This window comes from Coregonus clupeaformis, chromosome 30 (genome assembly GCF_020615455.1).
Source record: "Coregonus clupeaformis isolate EN_2021a chromosome 30, ASM2061545v1, whole genome shotgun sequence".
Classification (NCBI taxonomy): domain Eukaryota; kingdom Metazoa; phylum Chordata; class Actinopteri; order Salmoniformes; family Salmonidae; genus Coregonus; species Coregonus clupeaformis.
Window position 1 is genome coordinate 18,050,459 of NC_059221.1, and position 22,769 is coordinate 18,073,227.

The 22,769-nt window shown below is 44.0% G+C and overlaps 2 protein-coding genes across 3 annotated transcripts in view; both read left to right on the forward strand.

The window, feature by feature from the left end:
* The window catches only part of LOC121545742 (membrane-associated guanylate kinase, WW and PDZ domain-containing protein 3), a 192,591-nt gene extending 184,632 nt beyond the window's left edge, over positions 1 to 7,959 (forward strand). The window contains exons 19-24 of one of the 2 annotated variants that reach the window (XM_041856535.1): positions 218 to 314; positions 1,287 to 1,362; positions 1,583 to 1,720; positions 1,892 to 2,030; positions 3,465 to 3,560; positions 4,737 to 4,824. In XM_041856535.1, coding sequence (XP_041712469.1) covers positions 218 to 314; positions 1,287 to 1,362; positions 1,583 to 1,720; positions 1,892 to 2,030; positions 3,465 to 3,520 — 506 coding nt within the window. In that variant the 3' untranslated portion in view covers positions 3,521 to 3,560; positions 4,737 to 4,824. Of the gene's footprint in view, positions 1 to 217; positions 315 to 1,286; positions 1,363 to 1,582; positions 1,721 to 1,891; positions 2,031 to 3,464; positions 3,561 to 4,736 lie in introns of both variants that reach the window. The other variant, XM_041856534.1, reaches the window with a different exon arrangement.
* A 981-nt stretch (positions 7,960 to 8,940) lies between these two features.
* LOC121545744 (lysine-specific demethylase 9-like) lies at positions 8,941 to 19,811 on the forward strand. The gene is made up of 7 exons (XM_041856537.2): positions 8,941 to 9,623; positions 9,886 to 10,532; positions 15,686 to 15,823; positions 17,200 to 17,342; positions 18,055 to 18,222; positions 18,570 to 18,678; positions 19,102 to 19,811. Exons 1-7 carry the CDS (start codon positions 9,044 to 9,046, stop codon positions 19,714 to 19,716), a joined length of 2,400 nt encoding a protein of 799 aa, XP_041712471.2. The 5' UTR covers positions 8,941 to 9,043; the 3' UTR covers positions 19,717 to 19,811.
* Positions 19,812 to 22,769: the final 2,958 nt, after the last annotated feature.

The following is a 22,769-nucleotide window of genomic DNA, read 5'->3' on the forward strand; positions in this document are numbered from 1 at the left end:
ATAGAGTCCTACTTGATATGGGTTTCTGTAGTCTTTTTGTTTATGTTTACTGTGGAACTACTAAGTTTATTAGTCTTGCATTTTCTGTTTTTTGTTCTTTTGATATTGTTAGAAGTGAAAGAGGAATGGGATGGAGTTGAGATGACTGTGACTGGAGAGGATGAAGTGCTAGTGTGCATGACATTCCATACTGAAAGTCTTCTGTGTGTTCTTTTAGAGAATAGTGGTCCTGCATCTGGAACCAGTTCAGCCAAGCAGAGCCCTGCAGCACAGCACAGAGCTATGGGCCAGCAGCCTGCCAGCCACACTGACAGGTACAGAAGTGGACACACACACACCGCTACATGGCCCATCCTAAAGAGGAGAGAAGGAAAGAGAAGGATTAACAGAGGGTGGTTTGGCTGCACTCTGTCTTTTTTTATTATTTTTTTATTTAACCTTTATTTAACTAGGCAAGTCAGTTAAGAACAAATTCTTATTTACAATGACTGCCTACACCGGCCAAACCCGGACGACGCTGGGCCAATTGTGCGCCGCCCTATGGGACTCCCAATCACGGCCGGATGTGATACAGCCTGGAATCGAACCAGGGGGTCTGTAGTGACGCCTCAAGCACTGAGATGCAGTGCCTTAGACCGCTGTGCCACTCGGGAGTCTTTGATCTTCCTGTTTAAACCAGATTACCTGTCAGACTTCATCCATTACTACAGCACCCATAATTCCCCTCGCCTCCCCGAACCCTGTTCTCTCTCTCTGTCTCCCCTTCTCTCTCTCTTTCTTTCTGCTCTGCTCACCGTGTGGTTTCACCCTGGATCTCTCCTCATTTCCCTTTACTCTCCTCTTCTCTAATCAAGTCAAACCATTCCTCCTTCTCAGTAATCTCTAACACATGGCTAGGGTCAGGCAGGTCTCTGTAAATAAGGAGAGCTTGAGAGGGAGGCTGTTGGCTCGGCAGTCTTAAGTATGTAAACTCTCCCCGTAGACACAGCCAGTCAGGGAAAGCACACTGTTAAGAAGACTCTTTAATATCACTGACGCTCAACTCCCACAGAGGATTATAATGAGCTTTGTAAAGCATTGAAGTCTGCTGGAAGCGTCAGTTACTTTAGTTTACAGAACAAGCAGCTTGTCTCTTCAGAAGAATTATAGCATATACCCATTAACCCCACACTGTATAATCATACTGAAGGAAAGAGACACTAAAAACCTTGTGAAGGAAGAAACCTGTCTGGTACTGTAGTTGCTAAGTACACTGACACTGTGATGTTTTGTCTGTGACTGTTTAGGAATGGAGACCCTCTGGAGTATAAGTCCCTTCCACCCAGCGAGATGGGACAACTCATCACCTCAGGCCCCAAGCAGGTGAGGCTATGGCGATAAACAGTCAAACCCTGTGTGTGTTAGTGTGTTTATTGCTGTGTTTGTGGTTATGTTTTCATACCCATGGGGAACAATATTGGGTACCTGAATATCATAAAGCATGCATTACACATCTATTACCACATAAACATGACATAATAGCTACACGTTAGCTGAATAACTGAATTGTACGTGATAGAGATGTATATTTTCTCTGTATCAGGGCTGTTTCCACGTGGAGCTGGAGCGAGGCCAGCGGGGTTTTGGCTTCAGTCTGCGGGGAGGGAAGGAGTACAATATGGGCCTGTTCATTCTGAGACTGGCGGAGGAGGGCCCTGCACTGAAGGACGGCAGGATACACGTGAGTCAACCCAGGGCATTAATACCTGCTCTCATAGATGGTGGCTTCTTCTGTTCTCTCTATGAGAATGGGTACAGAACTACATGTGTGATGAAAGACGTCTATGAGAGAGAATTTGTTTGACTCATTTAGCCCGTTTGTACTGTAATGTCATGTGTGTTGTTACCACAGGTTGGAGATCAGATTGTGGAGATCAATGGTGAGCCCACCCAGGGCATCACACACACCCGGGCCATCGAGCTGATCCAGGCTGGGGGCACCAAGGTCCTGCTGCTCCTCAGACCTGGCCTGGGCCGGGTCCCCGACCCCAGTGAGTGACCTCGGACTCAATAGGACGAATACTCTACTCAAACACACCTAGAAGAGTGACCATGTTCTCAACCATATCTGAACTCAACTCACAGCCTACTCAGACACTGTTACTACTGCTTAAGATACACATACGCATAGAAGACTGACCATGGACTAACCATAGAATTAGAATGTGTCCATTCTAGTATTTCTAGTTATATTTCTAGAATACTATTCTATTTCTAGAATACTATTTATTCTACTTCTAGGGACTCAACACGTTACTACTGCTCAAACACTATTACTACTGCTTCCAACACACACACACACACACACAAAGTTAAATCTAGAATCGGTTTCCTATTTCGCAACAAAGCCTCCTTCACTCATGCTGCCAAACATGCCCTTGTAAAACTGACTATCCTACCGATCCTTGACTTCGGCGATGTCATTTACAAAATAGCCTCCAACACTCTACTCAGCAAATTGGATGTTGTCTATCACAGTGCCATCCGTTTGTCTCCAAAGCCCCATATAATACCCACCACTGTGACCTGTACGCTCTTGTTGGCTGGTCCTCACTACATATTCGTCGCCAAACCCACTGGCTCCAGGCCATCTATAAATCACTGCTAGGCAAATCCCGCCTTATCTTAGCTCATTGGTCACCATAGCAACACCCACCCGTAGTCTGCGCTCCAGCGGGTATATCTCACTGGTCATCCCCAAAGCCAACACCTCCTTTGGCCGCAATTCCTTCCAGTTCTCTGCTGCCAATGACTGGAACAAACTGCAAAAATCTCTGAAGCTGGAGACGCTTATCTCCCTCACTAACTTTAGGCATCAGTTGTCAGAGCACCTTACCGATCACTGCACCTGTACACAGCCCATCTGAAATTAGCCCGCCCAACTACCTCATCCCTATATTGTTATTTATTTTGCTCATCTGTACCCCAGTATCTCTATTTGCACATCATCTCTTGCACATCATTCCAGTGTTAATACTAAATTGTAATTATTTTGCACTATAGCCTATTTTATTGCCTTACCTCCATAACTTGCTAAATTTGCACACTGTATATTAATTGTATTTCTGTTGTATTTTTTTGATTTTTGTTTTGTTTTACCCCATATGTAACTCTGTGTTGTTGTTTTTATCGCACTGCTATGCTTTATCTTGGCCAGGTCGCAGTTGTAAATGAGAACTTGTTCTCAACTGGTTTACCTGGTTAAATAAAGGTGAAATAAAATAAAAAAATAAACACACACACACACACACACAGAATATAACCAAGCATTTACAGTACTTATCAATGACCATACCTCCCTTTCTTGCATGTGAAGGCTGTTGCAGGCGTCTCTCTTTCTCTCGCATTATACCGCTCTATCTATCTGGCTCTAACTCTGTCTGGCTGTCCTGGCACTGTTCTCTCTCTTTTCTTCCTCCCTGTAGGTGTGAACCCTTCTTCCTCCACCCTGTGCTTCTACATGAAACCAGAGCATCACTAGTGGCCTCACTGCTTTTCTTGGTCTGTCCCTAATAACCTTGGTAAACCACCTCGTACTCCTCACTCCTCCTCTTTGCCTCTGTTCTCTCCTTTTAAAATCAGCTTCTGTCTCTCTCCTCCTTGCCCCCTCAATCAGAACTGGACAGCTCCTATCATAACAGCCCTATGCCCAGATAAGGCCTCGTAGGATGAGAGCTACTCTAGCTGTAACCTGTAGGAGGTGGTCTGAACGGAGGCAGTGGCTCCGGGGAAACAAGTTTACTAACTAAGGCCTCAATTCAATCAATCACAGATAAAGGAAATTGCACTAGAGTACAGGTTCACTCTGAATGTTAATGCGGTACTAGAGGTGTTTAGCATGAAAAGACACATGCCACAAGTTGTTTTTCTCAAGGACAAAACCAATCATGTCCTTAAAATACAGAGTTGGCATTCTGAGTGAAACTGCAGTTTTTCCTTTATCTGCAATTGATTGAATTGGGGCCTGAGTTCCATGCTGGAGCAGGAAGTGGCTCTAGAGCCCCTGAGGTTGTTTTAAGGTTATTACTGAACCCAAACACAACATCACTGAACGCACACAACATCACAATGATTGAGACCAGGAGAAAGTCGTTAACTAGATATTGATCAATGGAAGGAGGGCAAATGTTAAAAAGATGTGTGTGCGTTCACCGGTATCAACTCTCTCCTGTCTTGAGATTAAGAAGAATGGATTTCTATGAGTTGTTCCTCATAGAAATCGAAAAACCCATTTCAGCTCCACTAAGTCCATCTCACTTGCTGGTTCTCCGCTACATTTCTGCTCTCTCAATCATGCCAGCGCTACTCTTATCAGCTCTAGAAGGAAATTGAAATGTCAGCCGTGTGACTGTGGAGAAAACCTTGCACCTACCTCCCTTTGATGTCACTGGCCTCCACTGATACATATCTCAGATTCATATTGTCTATTTGACTCAAAAGCTCATATTTGAAAAGTTATAATGGAAAGATAGAGTAAGAAATTAATTGTTTTATATGTACACTTATTTTAAGAGATTTAAAGATGCTTCACCACCTTCACATATTGAATATACAATATATATCCCAGACTAATATAACTACTGTCTTTCCAATCTGCTTCAATATCACAATCTGTTTTTTTTCTTTCTCTCAGCTAGCGAGAGGTGAAACCATTTCATTTCTCACTCACTATGACTCTCTCAATGCCTTTATTCCAGGTATGAAGGAGAAAGTGAACATTTCACCCTCAAGCTTTCCAAGACTCTCTGCATCCGATGAGCAGTCATTCCCCGCTTCTCCATCCTCCATCTCCCTGTCCACCTCTGAGCTGTCCCCGCCCTCCTCCGCCAACACCACTGCCCCCGAGGAGCCCTCTGACTGGGACACGTCCGCTGCCGCTGCCCCCTCCCCCTCAAGGCTGCTGGAGCCCAACAAGGCCAGAGGGCAGCAGCCTCACCACCACAGGGGACGCACCAGTCCCAACACCCTCCCCAAGAAGAGTGACTCCATCATGTCCCACAGCAACAAGCATGCTAGCCCCAAGAGAGCCACCAAAGCCCGGGCTGATACCAAGGAGCGCTCCCAGAGCCCCAGGAAAACAGACAGAGGAGACCGAGGCCAGGCAGGGACTGTTGAAAATAAGAACGGGTCTTTGGAGGGAGACCTAAGAAGGGAGAGGAAGGCCCACAGCCACGGCCAGAGAGAGGGCCGGGAGGGCAGAGAGGGACGCTCTTCCAGCCCCAGGAAGACTACCCCTAGGAGGGATCCAGACGCAGGAGTCTCCAGGCAGCCCTCGAAGGGCCAGGATGAGGGTCAGAGGCGCTCTGGAGGGCAGCAGCATCCCAGCTCCAACCCTGCCTCTGGAGAGGGCACGCAGGGGAGAGAGAGGAGAAGTAAGGAGGAGGACCCCACTCGCAGACAGGAGAGGGAGACCGGAAGTTCGGGAACCAGCGATCGCCACAGGAAAGACAGGGGAGCAGAGCCTCATAGATCCCACTCCCAGACACAGAGGGAGAATGCATGGCCAGACTCTGAGGGCGGAACCCTGAATCGTAGAGAGGGAGGTCAGAGAGAGGGAAGAGAGAGGAAACACAGAGAGGCAGCGGAGGAGGAGAATCAGAGGGACACCAGTAGTGCTGCTAGCCAGGAGCACACATGTAACGGGAACCCTGGCAGTAAGAAATCGGCCACCATCACCCCAGGACCATGGAAGGTCCCCAGCTCAGCCAAGATCCACTCTCACGTGGAGGGAAACTGATGTATCGTAGACGGACTAACCCGTCCATAATAGATACAAACAAGGCTTCTACAGTTCTGCATTGACATGATATTTAGAATGGACCAATGAGGATTGTAGGGGATTGAGGTTATTTTGCATCACTGTGTTACTCCTCATAATCACATTGCCTCCTATTGCATATCAATGCTTATTTTCACAGTTTGCCTCAGCCAACCTTCCTACAGGCTGTCTTAATGTTCAAAGTGCAGACAGTTTATGGCTCTGCAGTGGCGGTGGGTGCCTGTCTGAAGATCTGGAGGATGTGAAGTACAATCTGTTTTGTGCCAATCAGAGACTCGGACATGCTGGGAGGGAGTTGGTTCATGTCATGTATCATCCTTTCTGTGAAACTCTTTTGTAGGTAATGAAAGGAGGCTTTGATGAAGGATGCTGTTTGTCACTCTGTATGAAGGTTTAAAAGATGGGCTCGTATCCAGGCATTCACTCAGCGTTTTGTGTTCCTCGTGGGATTGATCCACTGCTATGTCCCTGATGGATATATAAAGAGGTGATGGTGATTACTCCTTAAGTCACTGGGAGATGAAGGGGGTTGGGTTTTCAATCATTTTCTGTCCATATCCAGTCCAGACATGCTCTCTGTGTAGACTCTGAATCGCTGTTATTATCAGCTTTGCAGTAGATTTTAGATCATTAGGACAAAGCTTTATATGCATATCTATCTGAAGACCATACACTTGTGGTTAGGTATGTTGTTTACTTACTGCTACACGTGTGTTTATTATGAAGCATATTGTAATTTATTGAGATTAAATATGACAAAGAATATATATATACTATCTACGTATCCATACACTATATTTTGATGTAGTGAGCTAAGCATAGAAATAGAATGTGTAGAAGAGACATAACCACTGAAGATGTACATTTGTTTTTTAGCCACATAGACACCTGTGGGAATACAAATATTGCTCATGACTACTGTGTTCTAGTGTACATTACATTACATATGCATCAATTTAACTGTGCCGCCATGTTGGATGAGCCATGTAAATTACATATGGACTACTAGATAATTGTGTTTGTCAGTATATGATCCCTAGACATTCTATTTCTATCCATTCCCAGCCCGTTCCCAGCCTATTCCATCCTTAATCCGTGATGTTGTTTATTGTATGCAGCTATTTAAGGTCCTCTGGCTAAATGTGTACACTACAAGCTGACAGGTATGTATTTTAGATATTGCTGTAGCTTTGACTGTACGTTATCTAATGTGTATTATTTAGCAAGGCGTTTCCTAATCTAAATGTGGGGGTAAATCAGCTGTATAAACAGATTGAAATTAAAAGGTGAGACCTTTGCATTTTTGTGACACCACAGTTTTTCATCAAAATGTGCTTTCAATTGTACGCCAGTCCAAGATGTTAATATTCAATAAATCTAAAGACTACAGTAATACCCAGGTAATACCAAACATATCCTGGTATATTCTGATACACTTTAGACTATAGTGCCCTCTCCTGGAGGAAGTAAAGAAACTGTCAGAATCAGAATCCCTGAAACCTGAGTGTCAGGACTTTACAACATAACATAATTTAAACAATTGTTATGATATAGCCTACTCTGTTTTAGGGCATCGATTATGTAGCAGCTTTGAAAAATATCTACTAAGACCCTACGTTTGTGTGTCCAGCTTAAAGTCTGTTAAACAAAGCAGTCTTCTCTTCCTAGCAACCATGGAAAACAAGGGACTCCATACTGTATTGAATTATGCACTCACAATATATGGAAATTAAATTAAAAGCTATTGACAAATAGATTAGTCAGTGTTGCTTGTCCTGTGGTGTAGCAAAATGTGAATTGAATTGTCTCTTGATAAAATCTTAGAGAAGGATACTGATTTTGATTAACTCTTCACCGTGATATATAGTTTCCCTTTTACATCCTATTGTTCATGTCACGTGTGTCTATATAATAATGTGGCCTTGCATTGCTTCAACAGAACAGCCTTTTTGTCTCTACATTATGTGGTAGTTGTAAATGTTTATAAATTGTACAGCACTGTATAAATACTTCCCTTCATTCAAAAAAAAAATATTGTAAATCGCTCTATTATTTTTTTAAGTAATTGAGGAGAAAATAAGGTGGTGAGAGGAAATAATCTGTTCATGCACTGATAAATAAAGTTTGAAAACATAAACATATTATTTTGTGTAAAGTGTATTTTATGGTACAATGAATCTATACCGTCTGCTGTAATAACCAGTGGTGGAAAAAGTACCCAATTTCCATACTTGAGTAAAAGTAAAGATACCTTCATAGAAAATGACTAAAGTGAAAGTCACCCAGTAAAATACTACTTGAGTAAAAGTCTAAAAGTATTTGGTTTTAAATATACTTAAGTATCAAAAGTAAAAGTATAAATAATTTCAAATTCCTTATATAAAGCAAACAAGACTGCATCATTTTCTTATTTTAATTTTATTTACGGATAGCCAGGGGCATGCTCCAACACTCAGACATAATTTACAAACGAAGCATGTGTTTAGTGAGTCCGCCAGATCAGAGGCAGTAGGGATGACCAGGGATGTTCTCTTGATAAGTGTGTGAATTAGACGACAATTTTCCTGTCCTGCTAAGCATTCAAAATGTAAAAAGTACATTTGGGTGACAGGGAAAATGTATGGGGTAAAAAGTACATAATTTTCTTTAGGAATGTAGTGAAGTAAAAGAAGTCAAAAATATAAATAGTAAAGTACAGATACCAAAATAAAATACTTTAGTAAAAATACTTGAAAGTACTACTAAAGTACTTTACACCACTGGTAATAACTATGCAGCTTTATCTGCACATACAATATGCAGAATATAATGTTATTATAGAATCAATGTTTTAAGAAAAATATGAACTGCATAGAACAGACATAGCTCATTACGAAATTCAATTTGAAATGTTTTGAACAGTGCGCGCTATAGCCTACTGACTGTCTGTCCCGCGCTATCTGTCAGGGACGCTCAGTTTATAAAAAACATTACGTCAGCTGTAATAGTGATTGCGTGCAGGGGCGCACGTATTGCCTAAAAGGGAACTTCAACTCCCATACAGCCCATGCAACTCGAAAACTACACAACCCGTAGAGCTCACATACTGAGCGTGCGCATCAGGTGCCGATAGACCAGAAAGGGTGGACAAACTGCAAATACAGGATCGCTGGATGCATACAAGAACTACAAATTCAGATCGAGTTGCGCAGTATGAATTTCTAGCCATTTAAATATACGTGCAAAATGGCTGCACAGGTCGACTTGGGCTGTATTAAAGTAGAAAATAAGGTAAGGGACAGTCTTGATAAATTAGCCAAAGAAAAGAAGAAAAAAATCAAGAGGGAGCTGTCACTGTCAGCGGTTAAACGCCAGCGTTCATCCGAGAAGGAGGCAAAGAAAGTGAAGCTCCATCATCACCACCACCATCACCCACAACATGTTCAACAGCAGCGGATACACCAGCCGCATCAGAATGGCCAACCACGCAACTCCAGCACCGAAAAACCTACTCTGCATCACTACCACCAGCATTATCACCACCATCAGCACCACCACCACAACACCAAAGGCGCAAAGGACACGCACCCTCAACCTCCTCTGCCAGCGCAGAAGGTGGTACCCGCAGCAGCCAAGTTGGACACGAAAAAAAACCCGGTTCTGCCTCCTGTGCCGCCTGGACTGTTCACTTTCACGCCCCTCAAAGTGGCCAAGGCCAAGATACAGGAGAACAAGGAAAAGCACAGTGAGAAAGAGCTCAAACTCAAGAAGGAAAACACAGAGGCTAACGTGAAACATGGAGTAGGCCTATGTAAGAAAAATAAAGGTAGGTTATTCTTCATACATATTCTATTCCATTCTATTAATACTTAAAATGTCACCACTCTTAATTGCTTGAATCGTATGCAAACTTACAAATGAGTCAGACAGACAGACAAATCTGTTTCTATACACATTGAAAAGAAGCAGCCAGGTGATGTGCATGAACAGGTGATGATGTTTTGCATACTCGTAGTTGTGAACCAATTGTAATTTTGGTATGGACAAATGATGTGCATGGTAATGAGCTATCGTCTTCCTGCCTCCAGAGCCCCATCATGATGAGAACAGCCAGGCCCAGTCCCTGGAGGTGTACCTGTTGAGGAGGAAGAAGAAGAAGAGGCGGCGCCGTGAGGATGAGCGTGGTAAGAAGATCGGCACGTTCAACAAGGAGGTCCAGACTGTGTACGGAGGTCTGGCTGACCACAGTCCTTCAGCCCACCTTGGCCACATGAAGAAGGAGGGGAAACACTGCCAGCCTGGCACAGGCCCCAACAACCACCGCAGTCCTAAAGGGGTACACAGCCACAACCACACCCACCCCCCCTTCCTCTCCCCCCAAGACCACTTCATCCGCAGCTCGTCTCTGCAGACAGGCACCGTCTATGGACGCTTCATCCACGAGGAGCGCCAGGCCAATGGTGGGGCGTCGGTCCTGCACGCCTATGCTGATGAGCTGGCCTCTTTACAGTCCGAGGAGATGGAGCGCTTCACCCAGGAGTTCCTAGAGCTTGCCTTCGCTGAGAGACCCAGAGGGGCAGCCCGCTATGCCCTGGCTGTGGTGCACGGGGCTGCTGCCTACCTACCTGACTTCCTGGACTACTTTGCCTTCAACTTCCCCTCCACGCCGGTCAAGATGGAGATCCTGGGGAAGAAGGATATAGAGACCACTACTATCGCGAACTTCCACTCTCAGGTATAGTATTAAAGCATCATGGAAATGGAGAGTCAGTGTCCTTCTGATATTGCCTGTATAGGACTTCATATTGTGTTTTGTCTTAGCTGACATTAAATATACTGGCAGTGGTCACCAATACTGGTCCTGGACAGCTACAGGGTGGGCAGGCTTTTGTTCCAGCCCATCATCAACACCTCAACCAGCCTGATAAAGTGACCAACTGAATCAGGTGTTATAACTGTTTGGCTATGTTTCAACTCTTAGACAACAACAGTGCTTATCTAAGACAAAGTTATAAATGAGCTCAGTCTGTTTCCCTTCTAATAGTTGTTTCAGTCCAAAGTACACCAACGTTAAGTCTATAGCTGAACTCTTGCCAAGTTTTCCCTGTTGCTATGCTCCCTAGAGGCCTGATGGAGAGGCTTGTTCCATGACGTTTTACTGTTGTGTTTGACAGACCGATGGACACTCATAGGGCTGATAGCACTACACACACAGTTTATACAGTACTCTGTGCAGTTTACACAGACAATTAGCCTAGTACTAATTTAATGCAGGTGTTCCACTGGAATATCCAAGGGCTACTAATGGGTTCAGGGGAGCTAAATGAATTCATGGTGAATGTTGCCTTTAGGGCACTGCTTGATTATGTCAAATCACATTTTATTTGTCACATGCGCTGAATACAACAGGTGTAGACCTTACAGTGAAATGTTTACTTACTTACAAGAAGGATTACTTTATACTATTCCAGGTATTCCTTAAAGAGGTAGGGTTTCAAGTGTCTCCGGAAGGTGGTCAGTGACTCCGCTGTCCTGGCGTCGTGGGGGAGGTTGGGGTGCCAGAGCAGCGAATAGCTTTGACTGGGCTGAGCGGGAACTGTGCTTCCGTAGAGGTAGGGGAGCTAGCAGGCCAGAGGTGGATGAATGTAGTGTCCTCGTTTGGGTGTAGGGTCTGATCAGAGCCTGAAGGTAAGGAGGTGCCGTTCCCCTCACAGCTCCGTAGGCAAGCACCATGGTCTTGTAGTGGATGCGAGCCTCAACTGGAAGCCAGTGGAGTGTGCGGAGGAGCGGGGTGACATGAGAAAACTTGGGAAGGTTGAACACCAGACGAGCTGCAGCGTTCTGGATAAGTTGTAGGGGTTTAATGGCACAGGCAGGGAGCCCAGCCAACAGCGAGTTGCAGTAATCCAGACGGGAGATGACAAGTGCCTGGATTAGGACCTGTGCCGCTTTCTGTGTAAGGTAGGGTCGTACTCTGCGAATGTTGTAGAGCATGAACCTGCAGGATCGGGTCACTGCTTTGATGTTAGTGGAGAATGACAGGGTGTTGTCCAGGGTCACGCCAAGGTTCTTTGCACTCTGGGAGGAGGACACAATGGAGTTGTCAACCGTGATGGCGAGATCATGGAGCGGGCAGTCCTTCCCCGGGAGGAAGAGCAGCTCCGTCTTGCCGAGGTGGTGATCCGATATCCACACTGATATGTCTGCCAGACATGCAGAGATGCGATTCGCCACCTGGTTATCAAATTAATTGTGTGTCGTCTGCGGTACAGAGTCAGTGTGTGGGGGTACAGGTTAGTTGAGGTAATTGAGGTAATATGTACACTACCAGTCAAAAGTTTGGACACACCAACTCATTCAAGGGTTTGTCTTTATTTTTACTATTTTTTACATTGTAGAATAATAGTGAAGACATCAAAACTATGAAATCCAAACTATGAAATAAGAAATATGGAATTATGTAGCAACCCAAAAAGTGTTAAACAAATCAAAATATATTTGAGATTTGAGATTCTTCAAATAGCCACCCTTTGCCTTGATGACAGCTTTGCACACTCTTGGCATTCTCTCAACCAGCTTCACCTGGAATGCTTTTCAACAGTCTTGAAGGAGTTCCCACATATGCTGAGCACTTGTTGGCTGCTTTTCCTTCACTCTGCAGTCCGACTCCTCCCAAACCATCTCAATTGGGTTAAGGTCGGGGGATTGTGGAGGCCAGGTCATCTGATGCTGCACTCCATCACTCTCCTTCTTGGTCAAATAGCCCTTACACAGCCTGGAGGTGTGTTGGGTCATTGTCCTGTTTTTGAAAAACAAATGATAGTCCAACTAAGCCCAAACCAGATGGGATGGCGTATCACTGTAGAATGCTGTGGTAGCCATGCTGGTTAAGTGTGCCTTGAATTCTAAATAAATCACATACAGTGTCACCTGCAAAACACCCCCACACCATAACACCACCTCCTCTATGCTTTACGGTGGGAAATACACATGCGGAGATCATCCGTTCACCCACACCGCGTCTCACAAAGACACGGCGGTTGGATCCAAAAATCTCCAATTTGGACTCCAGACCAAAGGACACATTTTCAACCGTCTGATGTCCATTGCTCGTGTTTCTTGGCCCAAGCAGGTCTTTTCTTATTATTGGTGTCCTTTAGTAGTGGTTTCTTTGCAGCAATTCAACCATGAAGGCCTGATTCACACAGTCCCCTCTGAACAGTTGATGTTGAGATGTGTCTGTTACTTGAACTCTGTGAAGCATTTATTTGGGCTGCAATTTCTGAGGCTGGTAACTCTAATGAACTTATCCTCTGCAGCAGAGGTAACTCTGGGTCTTCCATTCCTGTGGCGGTCCTCATGAGAGGCAGTTTCATCATAGCGCTTGATGGTTTTTGCGACTGCACTTGAAACTTTAAAAGTTCTTGAAATGTTCCGTATTGACTGACCTTCATGTCTTAAAGTAATGATGGACAGTCGTTTCTCTTTCCTTATTTGAGCTGTTCTTGCCATAATATGGACTTCGTCTTTTACAAAATAGGGTTATCTTCTGTATACCCCCCCTACCTTGTCACATCACAACTGATTGGCTCAAACGCATTAACAAGGAAATAAATTCCACAAATTAACTTTTTAGAAGGCACACCTGTTAATTGAAATGCATTCCAGGTGACTACCTCTTGAAGCTGATTGAGAGAATGCCAAGAGTGTGCAAGCTGTCAAGGCAAAGGGTGGCTATTTGCTCAAATATAAAATATATTTTGATTTGTTTAACACTATTTTGGTTACTACATGATTCCATATGTGTTATTTCATAGTTTTGATGTCTTCACTATTATTCTACAATGTAAAAAATAAAGAAAAACCCTGGAATGAGTAGGTGTGTCCAAACTTTTGACTGGTACTGTACATGTAGGTAGAGGTAAAGTGACTATGCATAGATAATAAACAGAGTAGCGGCAGCGTACAGTGAGGGGAAAAAAGTATTTGATCCCCTGCTGATTTTGTACGTTTGCCCACTGACAAAGAAATGATCAGTCTATAATTTTAATGGTAGGTTTATTTGAACAGTGAGAGACAGAATAACAACAACAAAAAACAGAAAAACGCATGTCAAAAATATTATAAATTGATTTGCATTTTAATGAGGGAAATAAGTATTTGACCCCCTCTCAATCAGAAAGATTTCTGGCTCCGAGGTGTCTTTTATACAGGTAACGAGCTGAGATTAGGAGCACACTCTTAAAGGGAGTGCTCCTATTCTCAGCTCGTTACCTGTATAAAAGACACCTGTCCACAGAAGCAAGCAATCAATCAATCAGATTCCAAACTCTCCACCATGGCCAAGACCAAAGAGCTCTCCAAGGATGTCAGGGACAAGATTGTAGACCTACACAAGGCTGGAATGGGCTACAAGACCATCGCCAAGCAGCTTGGTGAGAAGGTGACAACAGTTGGTACGAATATTCGCAGATGGAAGAAACACAAAAGAACTGTCAATCTCCCTCGGCCTGGGGCTCCATGCAAGATCTCACCTCGTGGAGTTGCAATGATCATGAGAACGGTGAGGAATCAGCCCAGAACTACACAGGAGGATCTTGTCAATGATCTCAAGGCAGCTGGGACCATAGTCACCAAGAAAACAATTGGTAACACACTACGCCGCGAAGGACTGAAATCCTGCAGCGCCCGCAAGGTCCCCCTGCTCAAGAAAGCACATATACAGGGCCGTCTGAAGTTTGCCAATGAACATCTGAATGATTCAGAGGAGAACTGGGTGAAAGTGTTGTGGTCAGATGAGACCAAAATCGAGCTCTTTGGCATCAACTCAACTCGCCGTGTTTGGAGGAGGAGGAATGATGCCTATGACCTCAAGAACACCATCCCCACCGTCAAACATGAAGGTGGAAACATTATGCTTTGGGGGTGTTTTTCTGCTCAGGGGACAGGACAACTTCACCGCATCAAAGGGACGATGGACGGGGCCATGTACCGTCAAATCTTGGGTGAGAACCTCCTTCCCTCAGCCAGGGCATTGAAAATGTGTCGTGGATGGGTATTCCAGCATGACAATGACCCAAAACACACGGTCAAGGCAACAAAGGAGTGGCTCAAGAAGAAGCACATTAAGGTCCTGGAGTGGCCTAGCCAGTCTCCAGACCTTAATCCCATAGAAAATCTGTGGAGGGAGCTGAAGGTTCGAGTTGCCAAACGTCAGCCTCGAAACCTTAATGACTTGGAAAAGATCTGCAGAGGAGTGGGACAAAATCCCTCCTGAGATGTGTGCAAACCTGGTGGCCAACTACAAGAAACGTCTGACCTCTGTGATTGCCAACAAGGGTTTTGCCACCAAGTACTAAGTCATGTTTTGCAGAGGGGTCAAATACTTATTTCCCTCATTAAAATGCAAATCAATTTATAACATTTTTGACATGTGTTTTTCTGGATTTTTTTGTTGTTATTCTGTCTCTCATTGTTCAAATAAACCTACTATTACAATTATAGACTGATCATGTCTTTGTCAGTGGGCAAATGTACAAAATCAGCAGGGGATCAAATACTTTTTTCCCTCACTGTAACTGTGTGTGTGTGTGTGTGTGGGGGGGGGGGGTCAATGCAAATAGTGCGGGTAGCCATTTGGTTAGCTCTTCAGGAGTCTTATGGCTTGGGGGTAGAACTGCTAAGAAGCCTTTTGGATTATATTGCACAAACTAGCATTATGTAAATGTTGGAAAGCCTTGCATGGCTCCATACTCACCAAATCATGCAGCCGGGTCAGTGTTAATCCAATATCCTAATGACATATCCTAAGACCAATGCATGTTGGCATTACAGTAATTTCAGATTTAGCCAAATCAATATAACCTCTCCCCCTCTGTGTGTCTGTAGGTGGGTCGGACCTACTGCTCGGGGACGTACCGGGCCGGTCCTATGAGACAGATCAGTCTGGTGGGAGCCATGGCTGAGGAGGTGGGGGACTACTTCCCAGAGTTCCTGGACATGCTGGAGGAGTCCCCCTTTCTAAAGGTCAGTCAGATGGAAAAGGCAGGGATGATTTTTCTTAGAATTCAACCTATGATTAACAAATGTAGTGTCGTTGGATTCAGTTTTACAGGCCTACTGGCCTTGCAAGTAGTTTAGAACATACACTGAACAAAAATATAGATGCAACGTGCAACAATTTCAAAGATTTTACCGAGTTACAATTCATATTAGGAAATCAGTCAATTGAAATCAATTCATTAGACCATAATCTATGGATTTCACATGACTGGGAATACAGATTTGCATCTGTTGGTCTCAGATACCTTTAAAAAATAGGTAGGGGCGTGGATCAGAAAACCTGTCAGTATCTGGTGTGACCACCGTTTGCCTCATGCAGAGTGACACATCTCCTTCGCGTGGAGTTGATCAGGCTGTTGATTTTGGCCTTTGGAATGTTGTCCCACTCCAATGGATGTGCGAAGTTGCTGGATATTGGCGGGAACTGGAACACGCTGTTGTACACATCGATCCAGAAAAACCCATGTCTGGTGAGTATGTAGGCCATGGAAGAACTGGGACATTTTCAGCTTCCAGGAATTGTGTACAGATCCTTGCGACATGGGGCCGTGCATTATCATGCTGAAACAGGAGGGGATGGTGGCGGATGACTGGCACAACAATGGGCCTCAGGATCTCGTCACGGTATCTCTGTGCATTCAAACTGCCATTGATAAAATGCAGTTGTGTTCGTTGAAATCAGCAAACTGCTCACCCACGCGATGCCATACACGTGGTCTGCAGTTGTGAGGCCGGTTGGATGTACTGCCAAATTCTCTAAAACGACGTTGGAAGCGTCTTGTGGTAGAGAAATTAACATTACATTCCTGCAGTCAGCATGCCAATTGCACGCTCCCTCAAATCATGAGACAACTGTGGCATTGTGACACAAAACTGCACATTTTAGAGTGGCCTTTTATTGTCCCCAGCACATGGTGCACCTGTGTAATGATCATGCTGTTTAATCAGCTTCTTGATATGCCACACCTGTCAGGTAGATGGATTATCTTGGCAAAGTAGAAATGCTCACTAACAGGGATGTAAACACATTTGTGCACAAAATTTGAGAGAAATAAGCTTTTTGTGCGAATGGAAAAGGGATTCTGGGATCTTTTATTTCAGCTCATGAAACATGGGACCAACACTTAACTACATGTTACGTTTATATTTTTGTTCAGTGTACATGTATTCATTTTATGCTTTTGTGCATACAGTACATATAATTGACAGACAAAGTGAGACAGAAAAGGTTGTTGCTTGTAATTTGTGTCTTAATGTGTGTATCTTGAATGACTCCGAATCTGCTATGTGTATTACAGTATATGATTGCTGCTCTAACCCTCTGTGTCTTGTCCATCCAGATGACCCTGCCTTGGGGCAGTCTCTCCAGCCTGAAGCTGGACTGTCGTTCCCAGAGTGATGATGGACCCATCATGTGGGTCCGGCCGGGCGAGCAGATGGTGCCAACCGCTGACATGCCCAAGTCTCCCTTCAAACGGCGCAGGTAGATCCCAGGACAATACTTTTATCATAGTAATACATACAGTATAAGCCTATTTATACACTGAGTATACAAAACATTAAGAACACCTTCCTAATATTGAGTTGCACCCCCCCTTTTGCCCTCAGAACAGCCTCAATTCGTCAGGGCATGGACTCTACAAGGTGTCGAAAGCATTCCACAAGGATGCTGGCCCATGTTGACTCCAATGCTTCCCACAGTTGTTTCAAGTTGGCTTGTGTGGTGGACCATTCTTGATATACACGGGAAACTGTTGAGCGTGAAAAACCCAGCAGCGTTGCAGTTTTTGACACAAAATGGTGGGCATGGCACCTACTACCATACCCCGTTCAAAGGCACTTAAATATTTAGTCTTGCCCATTCACCCTCTGAATGGCACACATACACAATCCATGTCTCAAGGCTTGAAAATCTTTCTTTAAAATGTCTCCTACCCTTCATCTACACTGATTTGAAGTAGATTTAACAAGTGACATCAATAAGGAATCATAGCATTCAGCTGGATTCACCTGGTCAGTCTGTAATGTTATGTATAGTCAGTGTAGTTTTCCAGAGTTCAGGATCATTCATTAGTTTAGCTCTGCTTTGCCCTTCTAGCCATGACGTCATTACAACCTGCCTTACCCTCTGGGCAGCTTCGGCTATGCCTCACTGCTGGTGGTAGTACTACCTGCTCTCTCTCTCCTCCCTGCAGGTCCATGAATGAGATAAAGAACCTTCACTACCTGCCTAGGACCAGTGAGCCCAGAGAGGTGCTGTTTGAGGATCGGACCAGGGCTCATGCTGACCACGTGGGCCAGAGCTTTGACTGGCAGAGTACCGCAGCAGTAGGTGTGCTGAAGGCGGTGCAGTTTGGAGAGTGGTGGGTTTCTACTGTAGTTTGGGGAATGATGATGAGTGTTTATGAAGTGTTCGGCATTCATTCGGCTCTGCTCTCAGCTGCAGTTTGAATGTACTTGTTGAAGAATTCCAGTTTGGGAAGCTTCATCCAGGGTTACTGTTGTCATAAAGGATGCCTGTTATTTGTTAAACCACTTTGAGTCTTCCACACTGTATCAACATTTATTTAGGTGTGATCCATATGTCCAGTGAGCTAACTATTGTGGTGAGCTAACTATTGTGGTGAGCTAACTATTGTGGTGAGCTCACTATTGTGGTGAACTAACTGTTGTGATGAACAAACTATTGTGATGGTTCTTTGATCAACAGGAGTGAGCGTCCGAGGATAACCAAAGACGCGGTGTGTTTCCACGCGGAGGACTTTAACGATGTGGTCCAGAGGCTGCAGCTGGATCTGTACGAGCCCCCTGTGTCTCAGGTAGGAACTGAGCTCTTATTGAACCTTGAACATGTTAGGGTGATGCATGATTCTCCTCTGTGTGGTATGATAGCTGGTCAAATGTCAGATTTTGATGCAAAAAGCCTTGGAGGAGATGACATACGCCATTTAGTGAGTTAGTTTAGAGCTTTAATTAGCAGAACGAGAGGCTTAATTTTGGCCACAGAGAATGACCAGACCTGTATGATCTTCATTTTCAAGAGTTAGTAGTGATGGCCTTGATACCAGGCATGTCAGGCTTACTTCGTATGTTTGGGAAGGATCATGTCTTTGGCCGAAACATTGACACAATGAACAACATGCAGAGGTAATATGGTGTTTGTGGGAGTTATCCTTTTTTTTACAATGAGGAGAAATTAGGAGGATCAGGTAGGCCTACCCATAATCCTCATCTCCCTGCAGTGTGTCCAGTGGGTGGACGATGCCAAGCTGAACCAGCTGAGGCGGGAGGGCATCCGCTATGTCCGCGTGCAGCTGTGTGACGACGACATCTACTTCATCCCCCGGAATGTTATCCACCAGTTCAAGACTGTCTCGGCAGTCTGCAGCCTGGCCTGGCACATCCGCCTCAGACAGTACCATGAGGAGAAGGACGGGGGGGAGCATGCCCAACACAAGCCCAACAACCAGACCATAACATCCGGTCAAATATTTTCATCCTCCCTCTCCCCAGCCCAGCCAGATGCCAAAGTGCTCCACTGCGCTGGTCCACCACAGAGAGACAGGACCCAGGGAGGGGTGGCCAAGACAGAGGAACTGGTGTTTCAGAGGCCTGCTACTCCACCCAGAGAGCCCCAACCAGCCCCTCCTCAGCCTGCCAAGTCTGCCCACCTGCCACCTCCCTACCCGGGCATCAGCCCCCTGCCACCTGTCTCCTCTGGTTCTGGTTCTAACCCTCCCACACTGGAGCCCAGGCTTCCACAGGCCCTGGTCCGGCCTCCCCCTGGTCTAGACTACAACTCACCCCGACCCCACCATGATGTACAGCGTCACTGCCCCACTGACTTCCTCAAATGACCTGCCCTCCCCTTTACTCCTTTACCTACAGTTGAAGTCAGAAGTTTACATACACTTAGGTTGGAGTCATTAAAACTTGTTTTTCAACCACTCCCACAAATTTCTTGTTAACAAACTATAGTTTTGGCAAGTCAGTTAGGACATCTACTTTGTGCATGACACAAGTAATTTTTTCCAACAATTGTTTACAGACAGATTATTTCACTTATAATTCACTGTATTACAATTCCAGTGGGTCAGAAGTTTACATACACTGTTGACTGTGCCTTTAAACAGCTTGGAAAATTCCAGAAAAGGATGTCATGGCTTTAGAAGCTTCTGATAGGTTAATTGACATCATTTGAATCAATTGGAGGTGTACCCGTGGATGTATTTCAAGGCCTACCTTCAAACTCAGTGCCTCTTTGCTTGACATCATGGGAAAATCAAAAGAAATCAGCCAAGACCTCAGAAAAAACATTGTAGACCTCCACAAGTCTGGTTCATCCTTGGGAGCAATTTCCAAATGCCTGAAGGTACCACGTTAATCTGTACAAACAGTAGTATGCAAGTATAAACACCATGGGACCACACAGCCGTCATACCGCACAGGAAGGAGACGCGTCTCCTAGAGATGAACGTACTTTGGTGCGAAAAGTGCAAATCAATCCCAGAACAACAGCAAAGGACCTTGTGAAGATGCTGGAGGAAATAGGGACAAAAGTATCTATATCCACAGTAAAACGAGTCCTATATCGACATAACCTGAAAGGCCGCTCAGCAAGGAAGAAGCCACTGCTCCAAAACTGCCATCAAAAAGCCAGACTACGGTTTGCAACTGCACATGGGGACAAAGATCGTACTTTTTGGAGAAATGTCCTCTGGTCTGATGAAACAAAAATAGAACTGTTTAGCCATAATGACCATCGTTATGTTTGGAGGAAAAAGGGGGTTGCTTGCAAGCCGAAGAACACCATACCAACCGTGAAGCACAGGGGTGGCAGCATCATGCTGTGGGGGTGCTTTGCTGCAGGAGGGACAGGTGCACTTCACAAAATAGATGGCATCATGAGGAAGGAAAATTATGTGGATATATTGAAGCAACATCTCAAGACATCAGTCAGGAAGTTAAAGCTTGGTCGCAAATGGGTCTTCCAAATGGACAATGACCCCAAGCATACTTCCAAAGTTGTGGCAAAATGGCTTAAGGACAACAAAGTCAAGGTATTGGAGTGGCCATCACAAAGCCCTGACCTCAATCCTATAGAACATTTGTGGGCAGAACTGAAAAAGCGTGTGCGAGCAAGGAGGCCTACAAACCTGGCTCAGTTACACCAGCTCTGTCAGGAGGAATGGGCCAAAATTCACCCAACTTATTGTGGGAAGCTTGTGGAAGGCTACCCAAAACATTTGACCCAAGTTAAACAATTTAAAGGCAATGTTACCAAATACTAATTGAGTGTATGTAAACTTCTGACCCACTGGGAATGTGATGAAAGAAATAAAAGCTGAAATAAATCATTCTCTCTACTATTATTCTGACATTTCACATTCTTAAAATAAAGTGGTGATCCTAACTGACCTAAGACAGGGAATGTTTACTAGGATTAAATGTCAGGAATTGTGAAAAACTGAGATTAAATGTATTTGGCTAAGGTGTATGTAAACTTCCGACTTCAACTGTACTTTACCCTCTACGGTAGAGGAGCTTATTTAAAGGAGTGCAACTGTGTGCATTTATGATTGATATTCCTATGTAAAAAAAGATATTGTTCTTGACATTTTTGAATTTATTCCTTTTAAATTATTCAGACTATAATGTATTGTTTTTATGTGTAAATGCAGTTTGAGACAAGCCCAGATTTTTTTTCTCAGCCAAAGTGTGTAATGTACATTTAGAAACATTTGTCAGAAAAGTGTCCAGTGTTGTTTTAAATCTGTTTGTAGTAACTGAAACTGAGATCCCTCTGGGTAGTTTCCTAACCTTTTTCATGAGTTACCGAAGCAACTCGCATTACCAGTCAAGATAGAGTACCAAGGTGTGTATCATGTACATTGCCTAATTGGTTTTTAGAGAAAAGTGCCTGTCACTTCATAAAGAACACGTTTTCCCATCTCAAGAGGTTAAATAAAAATAATAATATAGTAAGTGCCTATTAAGTGCGAAATAAAGTAACAGGGTTGACCGTAACAGGGTTGACGATTTCAACTTTAAATCAGCCATAAATCCCCTTGTGACAGGGGGAATGGAAGCAGTTGCAACTGAATGCAAGTTTCCCCAAAAAAAATTTTTTGTAAACATCCTAGCCTGTCTATCAATTGGTTCAGGGTTGAGGTGTGATGCTCGACCCGTTCAGTTTTCCACCGCAAAACTCCAGAAAAAGCAGGCACCTGCTTTTTCAACTATGATTTGATTATTAGATGTTCAGTGTTTCTTTTGAAAAAAAGTTTTAAAAAGGAATAATTTCATCATATTAAAACAAGAGTTCAGTTCACGTAACTGGGTTGACCTTAAAATGAGGGACAGACATAAAGGAATCTGTAATCACATGAAATAAATAATAATCGTCAGAAATGACTTTGTCAAAGCAACAAAAAAGCTAGGGCTTTAAATTGATGGTGGAAACTTGGAGAAAGTTTGGGTATAAGTGGGTTAAAATCTTCCTAAAAGTGACACAGGGTTGACAGAGGGACATGTCAAAAGGCTGAATGTTAGCACTTTAGCAAGTCTTTATTCAGATTAAGAGAACAGATTTATTGAATTCTCCATATTGTCTATATTAAAGGGCACTTGTTTGAATATAATAGGATTTTACTAATTCTATATTGGTGCGCAATTTCTACTTAAAGTATTTAGTGGAACGACACAGCTATGGTTTCTTTTGACCTTTGTCATATTCTACTGTGGTGTGTAGTCTGCCTGATGACCAAGGCATGCTATGTGTAGTGTTAATACAAATAATGACTGTTGTTGATGTTTGTATTTTAATTAATGATCTAGATTTTTTTTTACTATGTTGTGTGAACAAAAAGTCAAGACAGCTTTTTGGTAAAAATAATAAGTTACATTTAAT

What these genes read in the sequence shown, in the direction of transcription:
- LOC121545744 (XM_041856537.2), top strand. Translation starts at nt 9,044, where the DNA reads ATGGCTGCACAGGTCGACTTGGGCTGTATTAAAGTAGAAAATAAGGTA. An exon ending in TCGCGAACTTCCACTCTCAG is followed by an intron (nt 10,533 to 15,685) that starts GTATAGTATTAA and finishes GTGTGTCTGTAG; the next exon opens with GTGGGTCGGACCTACTGCTC. An exon ending in ACGAGCCCCCTGTGTCTCAG is followed by an intron (nt 18,679 to 19,101) that starts GTAGGAACTGAG and finishes ATCTCCCTGCAG; the next exon opens with TGTGTCCAGTGGGTGGACGA.